The following is an 18,261-nucleotide window of genomic DNA, read 5'->3' as shown; positions in this document are numbered from 1 at the left end:
GCACCTTGGGACTACAACTATCCGGCCATGGCATCCACACTTATCAATTAGTTATAGGAAAGATATCAAGTCATGTAGCTATGGATAGTCTTCAACAATGTTCAAGAAAGCGGTAAGCGTAAGCGGAGCGGAAGGCCACAGCTTAGAGCAATGGCCGCTTAAGCGCAGCTTAACCGGGATTGGCCAGAATTTGGCTGTTTTCAATAATATGCAGAAGAAAACAGGTAACATAGCACATAAGTAACTGAAAAACTGAAATAGAATATAATGTTGAGGTTCAGTGGTTCACGCAGCAAGCAAAAATGCATAATATTGTCTTAGAATGAGCATATAAGATAAATGGCAGCAGCTCAGGCAGCTGCTGCAGCAGCCAGGAGGAGGAGGAGCTGAACTGGTAGTAGTGGATGACCAGGAGGAGGAGGAGGAGATGCCGGTGTCCAGATCCAGTAGCTGCTGAGGAGGAGGAAGAACGCCAGAGGAGCCACAATGCTCTCTTCTTTCCCCTCCTGTAAACCCAGTAACCCTAGCCGAACGGGCCTCTTTTGGGCCAGGCCTTATACCCCCGCCCCCCCTTTTCCCCTCCCGCCTGTGGGCTATTTCAGCTCCTGTCTGACCTTTGGGCCTGCCTTCTTCGCTTTTCTGCCGCTTAAGCACGCGCAGGGAACGCTCAGCCAGCGCTTAGCACTTAACCAATCGCTAAGTCACGCTTTTTTCCGCTCAACGCTAAAAGTTGCGCCTAGGCCAAAAGCGAAGCGTTTAGCTTTTGCTCAGTGCTTAAGCGACGCTTAAAAACGCTTTCTTGAACATTGGTCTTCAAAGCGGTTGAGTGTGACACACTTTGTTGTTTACAATCTGTACCGAACCGGCTATATAAAGCCAGTTTTAAAAAAAATGAAAATTAAGCCACATCTTGTATCTTCCTACTTAAGCACTCAGAAACCAATCAGCTATCCCCCAAGGTTCATCTCTCTCATCTATGATCTAAACCAATTCCCAACCAAGCCGGCGCAGCCTGGCCATCCTCCCAGTAGTGTTTATCCTGTAGTGTACCTTGGTACATAAAGGTTTCATTCTTTTCAGGAAACAAATTTACACAAGTCAGCTCCTGCAGCTGTTCCCTATCCCGTGTTCCTCTTCCCTCCAGCCGCCGTAGAGAGGAGATGAGACCACAGCTCTGCCGCCTGTACCTTCTTGCTCATCAGTGGCATCCCTTCCCATCCGCCCAAATCTTCTTACTTGCTGGCGGCTGCAATCCCTGTCATCCTCGCTGTCCGGAGCATTTTCCTCGTCGGCGGCCGCATTGCCTTCTACCTTTCTGCCTGGACCTTCTTCCTTGCAGCGACCGCCGTGGTTGCCTGCTCGAGCGTGGTAGCCGTTGGAAGGAGGGCTAGGTAGCGGCTCGGTTGCTGGAGGCTGGATCCCGAGTCCCACTGTGTCCACACCGTACTAGGCCGTATCCCGAGGCTGGAGGCTGGACGTACCCCCGTGTCCCCCCGTACTAGGACGCCAATACGGCAGCTTCTGCCGTATCCATGCTTTGTAGCTGACCTCTGCTTCTTCAAGTTTTAAAATAAAGTGACAATTGATTCAGAAGCTACAAATTTATTTTGATAATCATACACTAACCATGCCTAATTCACTTTACAACGAAATGATAACTTGCGGGAAACTTCTAGGATCCAAGGATTGATAGTTTCTAGAAAACACCATTGGCTTTAGCGGTGCAAACTGCCAATACAAGTTTGTTTCAGAGTGAGCCACATAAAGCAGGTCAATAGCAAAGAACTAAGAAGTAAGGGTCTGTTTGGTTTCCAGCCACGGTTTGCACGCCTTAATATTCCTATCGCCCATGGGTCATAAGAGTCAACTATTGCCAGATCTTGACACAATTGTGGGCAGCTTTTTCTTGGCCAAATTTGTATCTAAAGCCACAAAGTTAACAGATTACACAACTTCACAGAACACAACTTACCTTGTAATTTGAGACTTGGAGGATATATTGCCGCTCTTTCGAGTCCATCATGACCAATTTTGTCTGCCAGTCTGCCATTTGCTCCACTTGTTGCTTCTCCACATCATTTTTAAATTTCTCCAGCATCCTGTAAACAGATTATTCTATATTACATTCTTTACAAAAGATCTAGTTGGTGATGATTAGTAAGTACTCCTTACGTAACTAATAACTGAACGACTATCAAATCACCTCTTGAGCTCAGTAAGCTTGGTGATGGCCTTCCTTGTGTAATCAAGAAGTGCCTTTGACTCTTTATGCACTTTGTCCCTCTTCTCCTCCACCTCTGCTCTCCTCAGCCATAAATCTGCACTGGCCACCACGAAGCTGCAAAGCCACCATTTCAAACTTATAAGAAAAATTGAAGCACCGAGAAAATCACATGCATACTCCCTATACTACCCGCAAACATTAATATTCTCAGTTCAGTGGGGTTGTCAAAAAAGTTTGGGCTCAGCTCAAGCCAGGTAAAACTCAAGGCCGACAAGATCTCAAACCAAGACAAGCCCAAGCATGCACTCAGACGTCAATCCTTTGAAAGAGCCGAGCACAGTGGCTAGACAAGTGCTCATATGCATAAACTCATCTTAATTAGTTAGTTTCCCCAGCTTATATTTTTCACAAGGCTCACAATCCTTTTTCCCCAAACACTACAATCCTAACTGCAGTGTACCCGCACTGAAAGCACTCACACCCCTTGCTAATATTGTGTCTTTATGGACAGGAAAGCATCTTGCTTCTCCCAGGTCCAGTCTCTCAGAAACTCCCCAGTGAAATAGATGCTACATTGCACTTGCTAGTCATATCCCTAGCTCCAACAGAAGTATTCAACCAGTCGAAGCTTTCTGATTGAATCGTCTTTTTTTCGTATTAAGTTGTTTCCATCTTTTGATATTGATGCTGTGCATTTCCCAGTACCATGCAAATTTCGCCGACTGGATCAACAACCAATACTCAGGATTCCCCACTATGATGTGCTACAGTATTTCAAGCTTGAGCTTCAAGCAGAGCTCACTCAGGTTTGATTCGAGTATGCTCATAGACTGAGATAAGCCTGGCCAATTTTGATGATACCGTTGCAGAATACGGACGCAATGCACAGACTAGACCAAAGCAAGCTCGAATGCAAACTAGCAGGGCGCTTACAGGACCGGTCTTTCTATTTGGCTAAAATACCTACACCGGTAACACCGGCAAACACCCTGCTCACTGAAATGGCACATTCGTCGGAATTCATCCAATTTCGGGGTAAAAGTTAGAGGCCATGAATGATTCTTCCCATCAGAGGCCTAGATCTAAAACTCATTAGATCCATGAGAGAAAATAAACGAAACTCGGAACCCTAACCACGAGTGACCTGCTCATCTCGGTGTCGCGGATGGCCAGGAGGTTCGCGACAGCGGCGACGGCGCGCGCGGCCGACGCAGCAGGCGCAGGGAGCGCGTCCCGCGCAAGGCCGGCCCGCTCCAGCGCCTCCCGCAAGCGCGCTGCCTCCGCCTGATACTCCGCGGCCTGCGCGCGCAGCCCCGAAGCAGCGATCCCGGCTGCGTGGGACCGCGCCTGCGACGCCGCCGCGAGCGCGCGGAGATAGGATACCCCCCGCGGCGTGGGGTCGGGCCCCAGCGATAGCTCGGAGACCACCGCCCCACCGCCGCGCCCTCCCACTCCGCCGCCCTCCGCTGCCAGGGAAGCCAGCCACGCGTTGACATCGGCGACGGATGCGGGCGCGGACGCGGACGCCGAGGCTGCGGGGTCGAGGTGCTCCCCGGTGTGATCCATTGCTGCTGGAAATATTTAGGCCGCGATTGGTATGGATGTAACTGAATACGGGTGTAATTTATTTACACGTGTAACTTACAGGCCAAGAGCTATTTCCAGGTCAAAAACAAAACGACGGGCTGAGGTCTGTATTAGTTTTACGGGGGTATTTGTAATGGAAACGATAATCCAAACGACGCCCGGGGGATGGTTTGAGGGGGGCTGTCCGCCGGCCGAGGCTCGCCTGTCCGTGCTCCCCTTCGCTTATTCCTCATCCAACGGTCAGACCAACTCCCACCCCTACGTCTTTTTTCAGGCCAAAGAAAAGGGCAGTGCTGGGCGCCGGCGCACCCCCAGCCATCAGATGTGGGTCTCCTTTTTTTCTTTGTCCTTCCCGCATCTCCCACCTCGCGCCACCGCACGCCAGACGCGAAAGAACCCCCCGCCCGACGACTGAGCCCCCATTGACCCCACCCCTCCCCTGCCATGGACGAGCTCGATGCCGGCCTCGAAGCTCGCCGCCACTCCATTCTCGCTTTCGGGGAGCAGCTGCGGTTCCCAAAAAAATTTCATCGCCACCGTCAAGCAACGCCGCCGTGAATGGAAGTAGCAAAAATTGACTCCAGTTCCAGCAAAATCAAACATGGTTGTAGCAAAAAAATCGACCGGAAAAAATAGGGATGTAGCATCTCGTGAGGATGAATGTAGCAATCATCAACACATGTGGTAACAAAAAATGACCAAAAGGTTGCATCAAAAGACAGAGTCGCGGGTCTCGCATGTTCATGGAGATGGGATGTAGCAAAAATTCGACAAACACCGGCAGTAACAAAAAAACAACATGGTTGTAGCAAAATCATTAGTCGGTTCTAGCAAAAATACGGTGGGAGCGGATTTTGGGCGGGGTGGGTGGTAGCAAAAACATGAGCCGGTTCCAGCAAAATTTATGTTAAGTTCCAACAAAATCATAACATGGTTGTAGCAAAAAAATCGACTGGAAAAACAGCGATGTCATGGAGATGGATGTAGCACAAATGCACAAAACACCAATAGTAACAAAAACCAAAACGGTTGTAGCAAAATGGTTCGCCAGTTCCAGCAAAAGCTAATGTGGTAGCAGATTTTGGATGGGTGGGTTGTAGCAAATACATGGGCTGGTTCCAGCAAAAAAAGCATGGTTGTAGCAAATCCTGCTGCGGCGGCCATGGACAGGAGCGCAACCAGCTGCGGTCGCGCTGGTTGCCGCATGGTCGCGCTGATGGATGAGCGGCCGCTCACCGGAGCAGCGCGACGCGGGTGGATAGTGGCCGCTCCCCGGAACAGCGCGAGGTGGGTGTATAGTGGCCGCTCGCTGGAGCAGCATGGGCAGGTGGTAGTGAGGTTCGCCGGAGCAAGGATGCGACGGCCCAAGCGAGGGGCAGAGGCGATGTAGGCGAGACGTAAGCGAGAGGACGAGCTGATGAGATTTCTGTGGAGGGGCGGTTGCTGGGATAAGGACGTGGATGCCTGGATAGTGCGTGTGGGATCCATGAACACGTGGTGTGTGTGCGGCACTACAGCCGTTGTGCTGTGTGCGCGACAACAGCGGCGCGATCGGCCGAAAGTTCGGCCGGCGCGCCGGATACAAGCATTTACCCAAAGAAAACACAAAAGAAAGTCTCGTATTTTCATCAGTGTTTCCTCGTCTATATGTATTTTCTTCCCTGGCCTTCTCCTTCGGCCGGCCGCTCGAATGGATGCGCCACCGCCACGCTGGTCGATCACCTCCCGCTGCTAGCCCATTCTCCTTTACCCGTGGTATATCTTCGCTACCGGCTTCTCTCCGCTGAACGACGACCTCGCGCTACCGGGCCTTGTCGCTGCAAAATCACGGCCTCGCGCTCTGGAGCCCTACCGCCGCCGACGAAGATTCGTCCGTGGGCAGAGTTCCTCGTCGGGCACACTGAGATAGACTTCGGGATTGGCCCTTCTGGCCAGGATCGCGGTCCGCGGCGGGTTCTCCTTCGTGACGAAGCCCGTTTGAGACGTCGTCAAGCCATGGTGTTGTTTGAGACTTGGTGGTGGAGCTGCCGCCATCCATGTCTATTGCGACGCAGCCTCTATTGACGTTGTAGCACACACGGCAGTCAGAGTCACCTCGACATCGACGCGACGAACGTCGGTGCTGCTAGCTGTTCCGGCCATGCCACAGTAAACGACGCGTATGTTGTACTTGCACAGGTCAGCTCGACTCATCTCCATCGTCGATGCAAGGACCGCCTGTGCCGCCGTTGTGCACAGCCTGGTCATGCTCTCATGGATGCGTATGCCGTCCTTGCATGAGTCAGCTCGTGTCACCTCCTGATACGTCTCCAACGTATCTATAATTTTTTATTGGTCCATGCTATTATATTATCTGTTTTGGATGTTTAATGGGCTTTAATATGCACTTTTATATTATTTTTGGGACTAATCTATTAACCGGAGGCCCAGTGACAGTTTCTGTTTTTTGCCTATTTTAGTGTTTCATAAAAAAGGAATATCAAACGGAATCCGAACGGAACGAAACCTTCACGGGGATCTTTCTTGGAACAAACGCAAACCAGGAGACTTGGAGTTGAAGTCTGGAACTCTGCGAAGCTTCCATGAGGCAGGAGGGCGCGCCCAGGGGGGTAGGCGCGCCCCCCACCCTCATGGGCCCCACGGAGCTCCACCGACGTACTTCTTTCGCCTATATATACTCTTATACCCTAAAAACATCAGGGGGAGACACGAAACCACTTTCCACCGCCGCAACCTTCTGTACCCGTGACATCCCATCTGGGGCCTTTTCCGGCGACGGAGGGGGATTCTGAAGGAAATATGCCCTAGAGGCAATAATAAAGTTGTTATTATTATTTCCTTATATCATGATAAATGTTTATTATTCATGCTAGAATTGTATTACCGGAAACTTAGTACATGTGTGAATACATAGACAAACGGAATGTCACTAGCATGCCTCTACTTAACTAGCTCGTTGAATCAATGATGGTTATGTTTCCTAACCATCATTTGATTAACATGAGTTGTCATTTGATTAACGGGATCACATCATTAAAGAATGATGTGATTGACTTGACCCATCCGTTAGCTTAGCACAATGATCGTTTAGTTTGTTGCTATTGCTTTCTCCATAACTTATACATGTTCCTATGACTATGAGATCATGCAACTCCCGAATACCGGAGGAACACTTTGTGTGCTACCAAACATCACAACATAACTGGGTGATTATAAAGGTGCTCTACAGGTGTCTCCGATGGTGTTTGTTGAGTTGGCATAGATCGAGATTAGGATTTGTCACTCCGATTGTCGGAGAGGTATCTCTGGGCCCTCTCGGTAATGCACATCAATATAAGCCTTGCAAGCAATGTGACTAATGAGTTAGTTACGGGATGATGCATTACGGAACGAGTAAAGAGACTTGCCGGTAACGAGATTGAACTAGGTATTGAGATACCGACGATCAAATCTTGGGCAAGTAACATACCGATGACAAAGGGAACAATGTATATCGTTATGCGGTTTGACCGATAAAGATCTTCATAAAATATGTGGGAGCCAATATGAACATCCAGGTTCCGCTATTCGTTATTGACCGGAGACGTGTCTCGGTCATGTCTGCATAGTTCTCGAACCCATAGGGTCCGCACGCTTAACGTTCGGTGACGATCGATATTATGAGTTTATGTGTTTTGATGTACCGAAGGTAGTTCGGAGTCCTAGATGTGATCACGTACATGATGAGGAGTCTCGAAATGGTCGAGACATAAAGAATGATATATTGGATGACTATATTCGGACACCAGATGAGTTCCGGAGGTCACCGGATAATTATCGGAGTGCCGGGGGGTTATCGGAACCCCGAGGGGAACTAATGGGCCAACATGGGCCTTGTGTGAGAGAGAGAGGAGGGGCCATAGGGCTGGCCGCACCGCCCCCCCCCCTCGGGAGTCCGAATTGGACAAGGAGGGGGGGCCTCTTTCCCTCCTTCTCTCCCTCTCTTTCCTTCCCCCTCCTTCTTCCTAGTTGGACTAGGAAAGGGGGAGTCCTACTCCTACTAGGAGGAGGACTCCTCCCTCTCCTTGGCGCACCCCAAGGCCGGCCGGCCTCCCCCTTGCTCCTTTATATACGGGGGCAGGGGCACCCTAGAACACACAAGTTGATTGTTTCTAGCCATGTGCGGTGCCCCCCTCCACCATAATCCACCTCGGTCATATCGTAGCAGTGCTTAGGCGAAGCCCTGTTCCGGTAGCATCATCATCACCGTCATCACGCCGTCGTGCTGACGAAGCTCTCCCTCGACACTCTGTTCGATCATGAGTTCGTGGACCGGTACTAGGATCGGTCGATCGTGAAGACATACGACTACATCAACCGCGTTGTCATAACGCTTCTGCTTACGGTCTACGAGGGTACGTAGACAACACTCTCCCCTCTCGTTGCTATGCATCACCATGATCTTGCATGTGCGTAGGAATTTTTTTTGAAATTACTGCGTTCCCCAATAATGGCATCCGAGCCAGGTTTATGTGTAGATGTTATATGCACGAGTAGAACACAAAGGAGTTGTGGGCGTGGGTATATACATATTGCTTGTCGTCACTAGTTGATTCTTGATTCGGCGATTTCGTTGGATGAAGCGGCCCAGACCGACATTACGCGTATGCTTACGCGAGACTGGTTCTACCGACGTGCTTCACACACAGGTGGCTGGTGGGTGTTAGTTTCTCTAACTTTAGTTGAATCAGATTCAATGAACAGGGTTCTTTCTGAAGATCAAAAAGCAATCACTACACCGCGTTGTGGTTTTTGATGTGTAGGTAAGAACGGTTCTTGCTCAGCCCGTAGCAGCCACATAAAACTTGCAGCAACAAAGTAGAGGATGTCTAACTTGTTTTTGCAGGGCATGTTGTGATGTGATATGGTCAAGACATGATGCTAAATTTTATTGTATGAGATGATCATTTTGTAACAGAGTTATCGGCAACTGGCAAGAGCCATATGGTTGTCGCTTTATTGTATGAAATGCAATCGCCATGTAATTGCTTTACTTTATCACTAAGCGGTAGCGATAGTCATAGAAGCAATAGTTGGGGAGACGACAACGATGCTTCGATGGAGATCAAGGTGTCAAGCCGGTGACGATGGTGATCATGACAGTGCTTTGGAGATGGAGATCAAAGGCACAAGATGATGATGGACATATCATATCACTTATATTGATTGCATGTGATGCTTATCCTTTATGCATCTTATTTTCTTAGTTCAGCGGTAGCATTATAAGATGATCTCTCACTAAATTTCAAGGTATAAGTGTTCTCCCTGAGTATGCACCGTTGCTACAGTTCGTTGTGCCAAGACACCACGTGATGATCGGGTGTGATAAGCTCTACGTTCACATACAACGGGTGCAAGCCAGTTTTGCACACGCAGAATACTCAGGTTAAACTTGACGAGCCTAGCATATACAGATATGGCCTCAGGACACTGAGATCGAAAGGTCGAGCGTGAATCATATAGTAGATATGATCAACATAGTGATGTTCACCAGTGAAAACTACTCCATCTCACGTGATGATCGGACATGGTTTAGTTGATATGGATCACGTGATCACTTAGAAGATTAGAGAGATGTCTATCTAAGTGGGAGTTCCTAAGTAATTTGATTAATTGAACTTTAATTTATCATGAACTTAGTACCTAATAGTATTTTGCATGTCTATGTTGTTGTAGATATATGGCATGTGTTGTTGTTCCGTTGAATTTTAATGCGTTCCTAGAGAAAGCTAAGTTGAAAGATGATGGTAGAAACTACACTGACTGGGTCCATAACTTGAGGATTATCCTCATTGCTGTACAGAAAAATTACGTCCTGGAAGCACCGCTCGGTGACAAACCCGCTGCAGGAGCAACGCCAGATGTTGTGAACACCTGGCAGAGCAAAGCTGATGACTACTAGATAGTTCAGTGTGCCGTGCTTTACGGCTTAGAACCGGGACTTCAACAACGTTTTGAACATCATGGAGCATATGAGATGTTCCAGGAGTTGAAGTTAATATTTCAAGCAAATGCCCGGATTGAGAGATATGAAGTCTCCAATAAGTTCTATAGCTGTAAAATGGAGGAGAATAGTTCTGTCAGTGAACATATACTAAGAATGTTTGGGTACCACAACCACTTGACTCAGCTGGGAGTTAATCTTCCTGATGATAGTGTCATTGATAGAGTTCTTCAATCACTGCCACCAAGCTACAAGAGCTTCGTGATGAACTATAATACGCAAGGGATGGATAAGACGATTCCTGAGCTCTTCGCAATGCTAAAAGCTGCGGAGGTAGAAATCAAGAAAGAGCATCAAGTGTTGATGGTCAACAAGACTACCAGTTTCAAGAAAAAGGGTAAAGGGAAGAATGGGAACTTCAAGAAGAACAGCAAGCCAGTTGCTGCTCAAGTGAAGAAACCCAAGTCTGGACCTAAGCCTGAGACTGAGTGCTTCTACTACAAATGGACTGGTCACTGGAACCGGAACTGCCCCAAGTATTTGGCGGAGAAGAAGGATGGAAAGTGAAAGGTATATTTGATATACATGTTATTGATGTGTACCTTACTAATGCTCGCAGTAGTGTCTGGGTATTTGATACTAGTTTGATACGTCTCCAACTTATCTATAATTTTTTATTGTTCCATGATATTATATTATCAACCTTGGATGTTTTATATGCCTTCATATGCTATTTTATATGATTTTTGGGACTAACCTATTAACCTAGAGCCCAGTGCTAGTTCCTATTTTTTCCTTGTTTTAGAGTATCGCAGAAAAGGAAAATCAAACAGAGTCCAATTGACGTGAAACTTCGCGGAACTTATTTTTGGAAGGAAAGCAACCCGGGTGACTTGGAGTCCATGCAAGGTAAGCAACAAGGAAGCCACGAGGCAGGGGGCGCGCCCACCCCCTGGGCGCGCCCTCCACCCTCGTGGGCCCCTCATGGCTCCCCTGACGTACTTCTTCCGCCTATATATCTCCATATACCGTAAAACGATCGGGGAGCACAATAGATCAGGAGTTCCGCCGCCAGAAGCCTCCGTAGCCACCGAAAACCAATCTAGACCCGTTATGGCACCCTGTCGGAGGGGGAAATCCCTCTCCGGTGGCCATCTTCATCATCCCGGTGCTCTCCATGACGAGGAGGGAGTAGTTCTCCCTTGGGGCTAAGGGTATGTACCAGTAGCTATGTGTTTGATCTCTCTCTCTCTTGTGTTTTGAGGTGGTACGATCTTGATGTATCGTGAGCTTTGCTATTATAGTTGGATCTTATGATGTTTCTCCCCCCTCTACTCTCTTGTAATGGATTGAGTTTTCCCTTTGAAGTTATCTTATCGGATTGAGTCTTTAAAGATTTGAGAACACTTGATGTATGTCTTGCCGTGCGTATCTGCGGTGACAATGGGATGCCACGTGATTCACTTGATGTATGTTTTGGTGATCAACTTGCGGGTTCTGCCCATGAACCTATGCATAGGGGTTGGCACATGTTTTCGTCGTGATTCTCCGGTAGAAACTTTGGGGTACTCTTTGAGGTTCTATGTGTTGGTTGAATAGATGAATCTGAGATTGTGTGATGCATATCGTATAATCATACCCACGGATACTTGAGGTGACATTGGAGTAACTAGGTGACATTAGGGTTTTGGTTGATTTGTGTCTTAAGGTGTTATTCTAGTATAAACTCTAGGGCTGTTTGTGACACTTGGAATAGCCCAACGGATTGATTGGAAAGAATAACTTTGAGGTGGTTTCGTACCCTACCATAATCTCTTCGTTCGTTCTCCGCTATTAGTGACTTTGGAGTGACTCTTTGTTGCATGTTGAGGGATAGTTATATGATCCAATTATGTTATTATTGTTGGGAGGACTTGCATTAGTGAAAGTATGAACCCTAGGCCTTGTTTCAACGCATTGCAATACCTTTTACGCTCACTTTTACCATTAGTTACCTTGCTGTTTTTATAATTTCAGATTACAAATACCTTTATCTACCATCCATATTGCAGTTGTATCACCATCTCTTCGCCAAAACTAGTGCACCTATACAATTTACCATTGTATTGGGTGTGTTGGGGACACAAGAGACTCTTTGTTATTTGGTTGTAGGGTTGCTTGAGAGAGACCATCTTCATCCTATGGCTCCTACGGATTGATAAACCTTAGGTCATCCACTTGAGGGAAATTTGCTACTGTCCTACAAACCTCTACACTTGGAGGCCCAACAACGTCTACAAGAAGAAGGTTGTGTAGTAGACATCAAGCTCTTTTCTGGCGCCGTTGCCGGGGAGGTGAGTGCTTGAAGGTATATCTTTAGATCTTGCAATCGAGTCTTTTAGTTTCTTGTTTTATCACTAGTTTAGTCTATAAAATAAAACTATACAAAAAATGGAATTGAGTCTACCTCATACGCTTCATATTTTTAGTATCTTTCGTGAGTATGATGGAAAGGAAAATTGTGCCAAAGTGTTAGAAGAAGAATGCATTAAAATGTTGGGTACTAAATCTTTGAATGATGAGCATGATTGCAATGTTGTTAGTATGAACTCCTTGAATATCCATGGTACTAATGATGATTGCACTAGTTATGATGAAAATGTCTCCTATAAACATGTCAATTTTTGTGGAGTGCATTGGGTTTGCAAGTACACACCAAATAGGGAAGCTAGATATTGCAAGAGGCATAAGTACTTAGAAACTAAATTGTTGCAAGAAAGGCTAGATGATTGTGCTGAAAATTTAAATTTTCTTGGCCATACTTGTGAGCTTTGCAATGAACGTGGCCATTTAACCATCCGATGCAAATTGTTTCATTATCTAATCATTTCCAAAAATTGTGATGACTTGATTTCTCTTACACATCATAATGAACTTAGTTTGCTTATGGGTTACGAAGAAACGAAACATATAACTAACTATCTTCCAGAATTTGCCCGTTATAAACTTCTTGGTTTTGATCTAGAGGAAATTTATATGTATTGTGCGGTGAATTGCATTGAAAATCCTTATATTGCCAATTACATAAAGAAAAGAAAGCAAATAGAAGATAAAGAGAATACTAATGAAAGGGAAGAGACTTCCCAATACCCTCCTATTATTTCTTATGATGAATCAGGTAACGAGGAAGAGCCTCCTATTCAACCAATCTCATCAATAAGGAGCTCCAAAAAGAGGATTGAATCCACACATGATGTGGTGAAGAAGAAGAAAAGAAAAAGGAAGAGAGGTAAAAAGATATCTCTCCCAAATAATGCTGCTCCTATTACTATTGTGCCTCATGAAAATATAATTGTGGAAGATAATGATACTTCTTATGATCTTGAAAATCTTTTTGGCACTTGCTTGGAAGAATATGATAATTTCTATACTATTGGTGCTATCCATCCTATTAATGATGAGAGTGATTATGCTTATGATATGAAAAGGCCCAAGCTTGGGGATGCTATGTTTGATGAAGATGATGTTTTTGAGAATATATTTGCTGCAATTAATGTTTGTCCCAAGCTTGGGGATGCTACGTTTAATGAAGATGATATTTTTAGTCTCCCAAGTTCTGATATGCAAATTTATAATAATGATAGTGTGCCTCCTACTTATGATGATTATTGTGATGATACTTATGCTATAAAAAGTAGTGATTATATTTATAAAACTTGTCATGATTATGGTTACCCCTTCTCTGAACATTACTTTTTTAATGTGGAAACAATTTATAGTATTCGAGTCTCTTATGATACTCCCATTATCCTGAATGAGAATTTTTTTTGCTTATGTGGAGAGTAATAAAAATCCTATGCTTGTAGATAATGAAAAGAATGCTTTATGTGATGGTTATATTGTTGAATTCATTCATGATGCTACTGAAAATTATTATGAGGGAAGAATATATACTTGTAGGAATTGCAATAATATCAAGTTTCCTCTCTATGTGCTTAAAGTTTTGAAGTTATGCTTGTTTTGCCTTCCTACGCTAGTTGATTATTGTTCCCACAAGTTGTTTGCTCACAAAATCCCTATGCATAGGAAGTGGGTTAGACTTAAATGTGCTAGTCATATTCTTCATGATGCTCTCTTTATGTTACAATTCTAATCTTTTATGTGAGCATCATTGAAATCATCATGCCTAGCTAGGGGCGTTAAAGGATAGCGCTTGTTGGGAGGCAACCCAATTTTATTTTAGTTCCTTGATTTTTGCTCCTGTTTAATAATAAATAATTCATATAGCCTCTGTTTAGATGTGGTTTTATGTTTTAATTAGTGTTTGTGCCAAGTAGAACCGTTGGGAAGACTTGGGGAAAGTCTTGTTGATCATGCTGTAAAAAACAGAAACTTTAGCGCTCACGAGAATTGCTGCAATTTTTATTTGGAGAGTGATATTTAGTTAATTCTTTTTGCAAATGATTAATAGATAAATTCCTCACGTCCAGAAACTTATTTGATAATTTTATGAGTTCCAGAAGTATACGTTTGATCCAGATTACTACAGACTGTTCTGTTTTTGACAGATTCTGTTTTCTATGTGATGTTTGCTTATTTTGATGAATCTATGAGTAGTATCGGAGGGTATGAACCATAGAGAAGTTGGAATACAGTAGATATTACACCAAGATAAATAAATAATGAGTTCATTACAGTACCTTATAATGGTGATTTTCTTTCTTATACTAATGGAGCTTACGAGTTTTCTATTAAGTTTTGTGTTGTGAAGTTTTCAAATTTTGGGTAAAGATTCGATGGACTATGGAATAAGGAATGGCAAGAGCCTAAGCTTGGGGATGCCCAAGGCACCCCAAGGTAATATTCAAGGACAACCAAGAGCCTAAGTTTGGGGATGCCCCAGAAGGCATCCCCTCTTTCGTCTTCGTTCATCGGTAACTTTACTTGGAGCTATATTTTTATTCGCCACATGATATGTGTTGTGCTTGGAGCGTCATCTTATTTTTTTTGTTTTGCTTTCTGTTTGAATAAAATACCAAGATCTGAAATTCTTAAATGTTAGAGAGTCTTCATATAGTTGCATAATTATTCGACTACTCATTGATCTTCACTTATATCTTTCGGAGTAGTTTGTTGTTGCTCTAGTGCTTCACTTATATCTTCTTAGAGCACGGTGGTGGTTTTATTTTATTGGAATAGATGAACTCTCATGCGTCACTTATATTATTTTGAGAGTCCTAAACAGCATGGTAATTTGCTTGGGTTATGAATTTAGTCCTGATATGATAGGCATCCAAGTGGAATATAATAGAAACTTTCATATAAAGTGCATTGAATACTAAGAGAAGTTTGATACTTGATAATTGTTTTGAGATATGGAGATGGTGATATTAGAGTCATGCTAGTTGAGTAGTTGTGAATTTGAGAAATACTTGTGTTGAAGTTTGTGATTCCCGTAGCATGCACGTATGGTGAACCGTTATGTGACGAAGTCGGAGCATGATTTATTTATTGATTGTCTTCCTTATGAGTGGCCGTCGGGGACGAGCGATGGTCTTTTCCTACCAATCTATCACCATAGGAGCATGCGTGTAATACTTTGTTTCGATAACTAATAAATTTTTGCAATAAGTATGTGAGTTCTTTATGACTAATGTTGAGTCCATGGATTATACACACTCTCACCCATCCACCATTGCTAGCCTCTCTAATACCGCGCACCTTTCGCCGGTATCATACACCCACCATATACCTTCCTCAAAACAGCCACCATACCTACCTATCATGGCATTTCCATAGCCATTCCAAGATATATTGCCATGCAACTTATCACCGTTCCGTTTATTATGACACACTTCATCATTGTCATATTGCTTTGCATGATCATGTAGTTGACATTGTATTTGTGGCAAAGCCACTGTTCATAATTCTTTCATACATGTCACTCTTGAGTCATTGCACATCCCGGTACACTGCCGGAGGCATTCATATAGAGTCATATCTTGTTCTAAGTATCGAGTTGTAATTCTTGAGTTGGAAGTAAATAAAAGTGTGATGGTCATCATTATTAGAGAATTGTCCCAGTGAAGAAAGGATTATGGAGACCATGATTCCCCCACAAGTCGGGATGAGACTCCGGACGAAAAATATAATAATAAAAGAGGCCAAAGAAGCCCAAATAAAAAAAGAGAAAAAAGAGGCCATAAAAAAGAGAAAGGCCCAAATAAAAAAATAAAAAATGAGAGAAAAAGAGAGAAGGGACAATGCTACTATCCTTTTACCACACTTGTGCTTCGAAGTAGCACCATGATCTTCATGATAGAGAGTCTCCTATGTTGTCACTTTCATATACTAGTGGGAATTTTACATTATAGAACTTGGCTTGTATATTCCAATGATGGGCTTCCTCAAAATGCCCTAGATCTTCGTGAGCAAGCAAGTTGGATGCACACCCACTAGTTTATTTTGATTGAGCTTTCATACACTTATAGCTCTAGTGCATCCGTTGCATGGCAATCCCTACTCACTCACATTGATATCTATCGATGGGCATCTCCATAGCCCATTGATACGCCTAGTTGATGTGAGACTATCTTCCTCCCTTTTTGTCTTCTCCACAACTACCATTCTATTCCACTTATAGTGCTATGTCCATGGCTCACGCTCACGTATTGCATGAAGATTGAAAAAGTTTGAGAACATCAAAAGTATGAAACAATTGCTTGGCTTGTTATCGGGGTTGTGCATGATTTAAATACTTTGTGTGGTGAAGATAGAGCATAGCCAGACTATATGATTTTGTAGGGATATCTTTCTTTGGCCATGTTATTTTGAGAAGACATGCTTACTTGGTTAGTATGCTTGAAGTATTATTATTTTTATGTTAATATTAAACTTTTGTCTTGAATCTTATGGATCTAAATATTCTTGCTACAATAAAGAGAAATACATGATGAATATGTTAGGTAGCATTCCACATCAAAAATTCTGTTTTTATCATTTACCTACTCGAGGACGAGCAGGAATTAAGCTTGGGGATGTTGATACGTCTCCAACGTATCTATAATGTTCCATGCTATTATATTATCAACCTTGGATGTTTTATATGCCTTTATATGCTATTTTATATGATTTTTGGGACTAACCTATTACCCTAGAGCCCGGTGCCAGTTTCTGTTTTTTCCTTGTTTTCGAGTATCGCAGAAAAGGAAAATCAAACGGAGTCCAATTGACCTGAAACTTCACGGAACTTATTTTTGTAAGGAAAGCAACCCGGGAGACTTGGAGTCCACATAAGGGAAGCAACAAGGAAGCCACGAGGCAGGGGGGCACGCCCACCCTCCTGGGCATGCCCTCCACCCTCGTGGGCCCCTTTTGGCTCCCCTGACGTACTTGTTCCGCCTATATATCTCCATATACCCTAAAACGATTAGGGAGCACAATAGATCAGGAGTTCCGCCGCCAGAAACCTCCGTAGCCACCGAAAACCAATCTAGACCCGTTCCGGCACCCTGCCGGAGGGGGCAATCCCTCTCCGGTGGCCATCTTCATCATCCCGGTGCTCTCCATGACGAGGAGGGAGTAGTTCTCCCTCGGGGCTGAGGGTATGCACCAGTAGCTATGTGTTTGATCTCTCTCTCTCTCGTGTTCTTGAGGTGGTACGATCTTGATGTATCGCGAGCTTTGCTATTATAGTTGTATCTTATGATGTTTCTCCCCCCTCTACTCTCTTGTAATGGATTGAGTTTTCCCTTTGAAGTTATCTTATCGAATTGAGTCTTTAAAGATTTGAGAACACTTGATGTATGTCTTGTCGTGCGTATCTGCGGTGACAATGGGATACCACGTGATTCACTTGATGTATGTTTTGGTGATCAACTTGCAGGTTCCACCCATGAACCTATGCATAGGGGTTGGCACATGTTTTCGTCGTGATTCTCCGGTAGAAACTTTGGGGTACTCTTTGAGGTTCTATGTGTTGGTTGAATAGATGAATCCGAGATTGTGTGATGCATATCGTATAATCATACCCACGGATACTTGAGGTGACATTGGAGTAACTAGGTGACATTAGGGTTTTGGTTGATTTGTGTCTTAAGGTGTTATTCTAGTGCGAACTCTAGGGCTGTTTGTGACACTTATAGGAATAGCCCAATGGATTGATTGGAAAGAATAACTTTGAGGTGGTTTCGTACCCTACTATAATCTCTTCGTTCGTTCTCCGCTATTAGTGACTTTGGAGTGACTCTTTGTTGCATGTTGAGGGATAGTTATATGATCCAATTATGTTATTATTGTTGAGAGGACTTGCACTAGTGAAAGTATGAACCCTAGGCCTTGTTTCAACGCATTGCAATACCATTTACGCTCACTTTTACCATTAGTTACCTTGCTGTTTTTATAATTTCAGATTACAAATACCTTTATCTACCATCCATATTGCACTTGTATCACCATCTCTTCGCCGAACTAGTGCACCTATACAATT

At 44.3% G+C, this 18,261-nt stretch overlaps 1 protein-coding gene across 1 annotated transcript in view; it reads right to left on the bottom strand.

The window, feature by feature from the left end:
- The window catches only part of LOC119330312 (AUGMIN subunit 1-like), a 5,620-nt gene extending 1,806 nt beyond the window's left edge, over window positions 1-3,814 (bottom strand). The window contains exons 1-3 of the mRNA XM_037603417.1: window positions 3,369-3,814; window positions 2,204-2,338; window positions 1,973-2,099 (exon numbers count right to left, since the gene is read on the bottom strand). Coding sequence (XP_037459314.1) covers window positions 1,973-2,099; window positions 2,204-2,338; window positions 3,369-3,790 — 684 coding nt within the window. The 5' untranslated portion in view covers window positions 3,791-3,814. The remainder of the gene's footprint in view (window positions 1-1,972; window positions 2,100-2,203; window positions 2,339-3,368) is intronic.
- Between the last annotated feature and the right edge of the window lie 14,447 nt (window positions 3,815-18,261).

Source organism: Triticum dicoccoides, chromosome 7A (genome assembly GCF_002162155.2).
Source record: "Triticum dicoccoides isolate Atlit2015 ecotype Zavitan chromosome 7A, WEW_v2.0, whole genome shotgun sequence".
NCBI classification, from domain to species: Eukaryota; Viridiplantae; Streptophyta; class Magnoliopsida; order Poales; family Poaceae; genus Triticum; species Triticum dicoccoides.
Note: the sequence above shows the minus strand (reverse complement) of the source record. Positions and strands in the feature narration are given on the sequence as shown.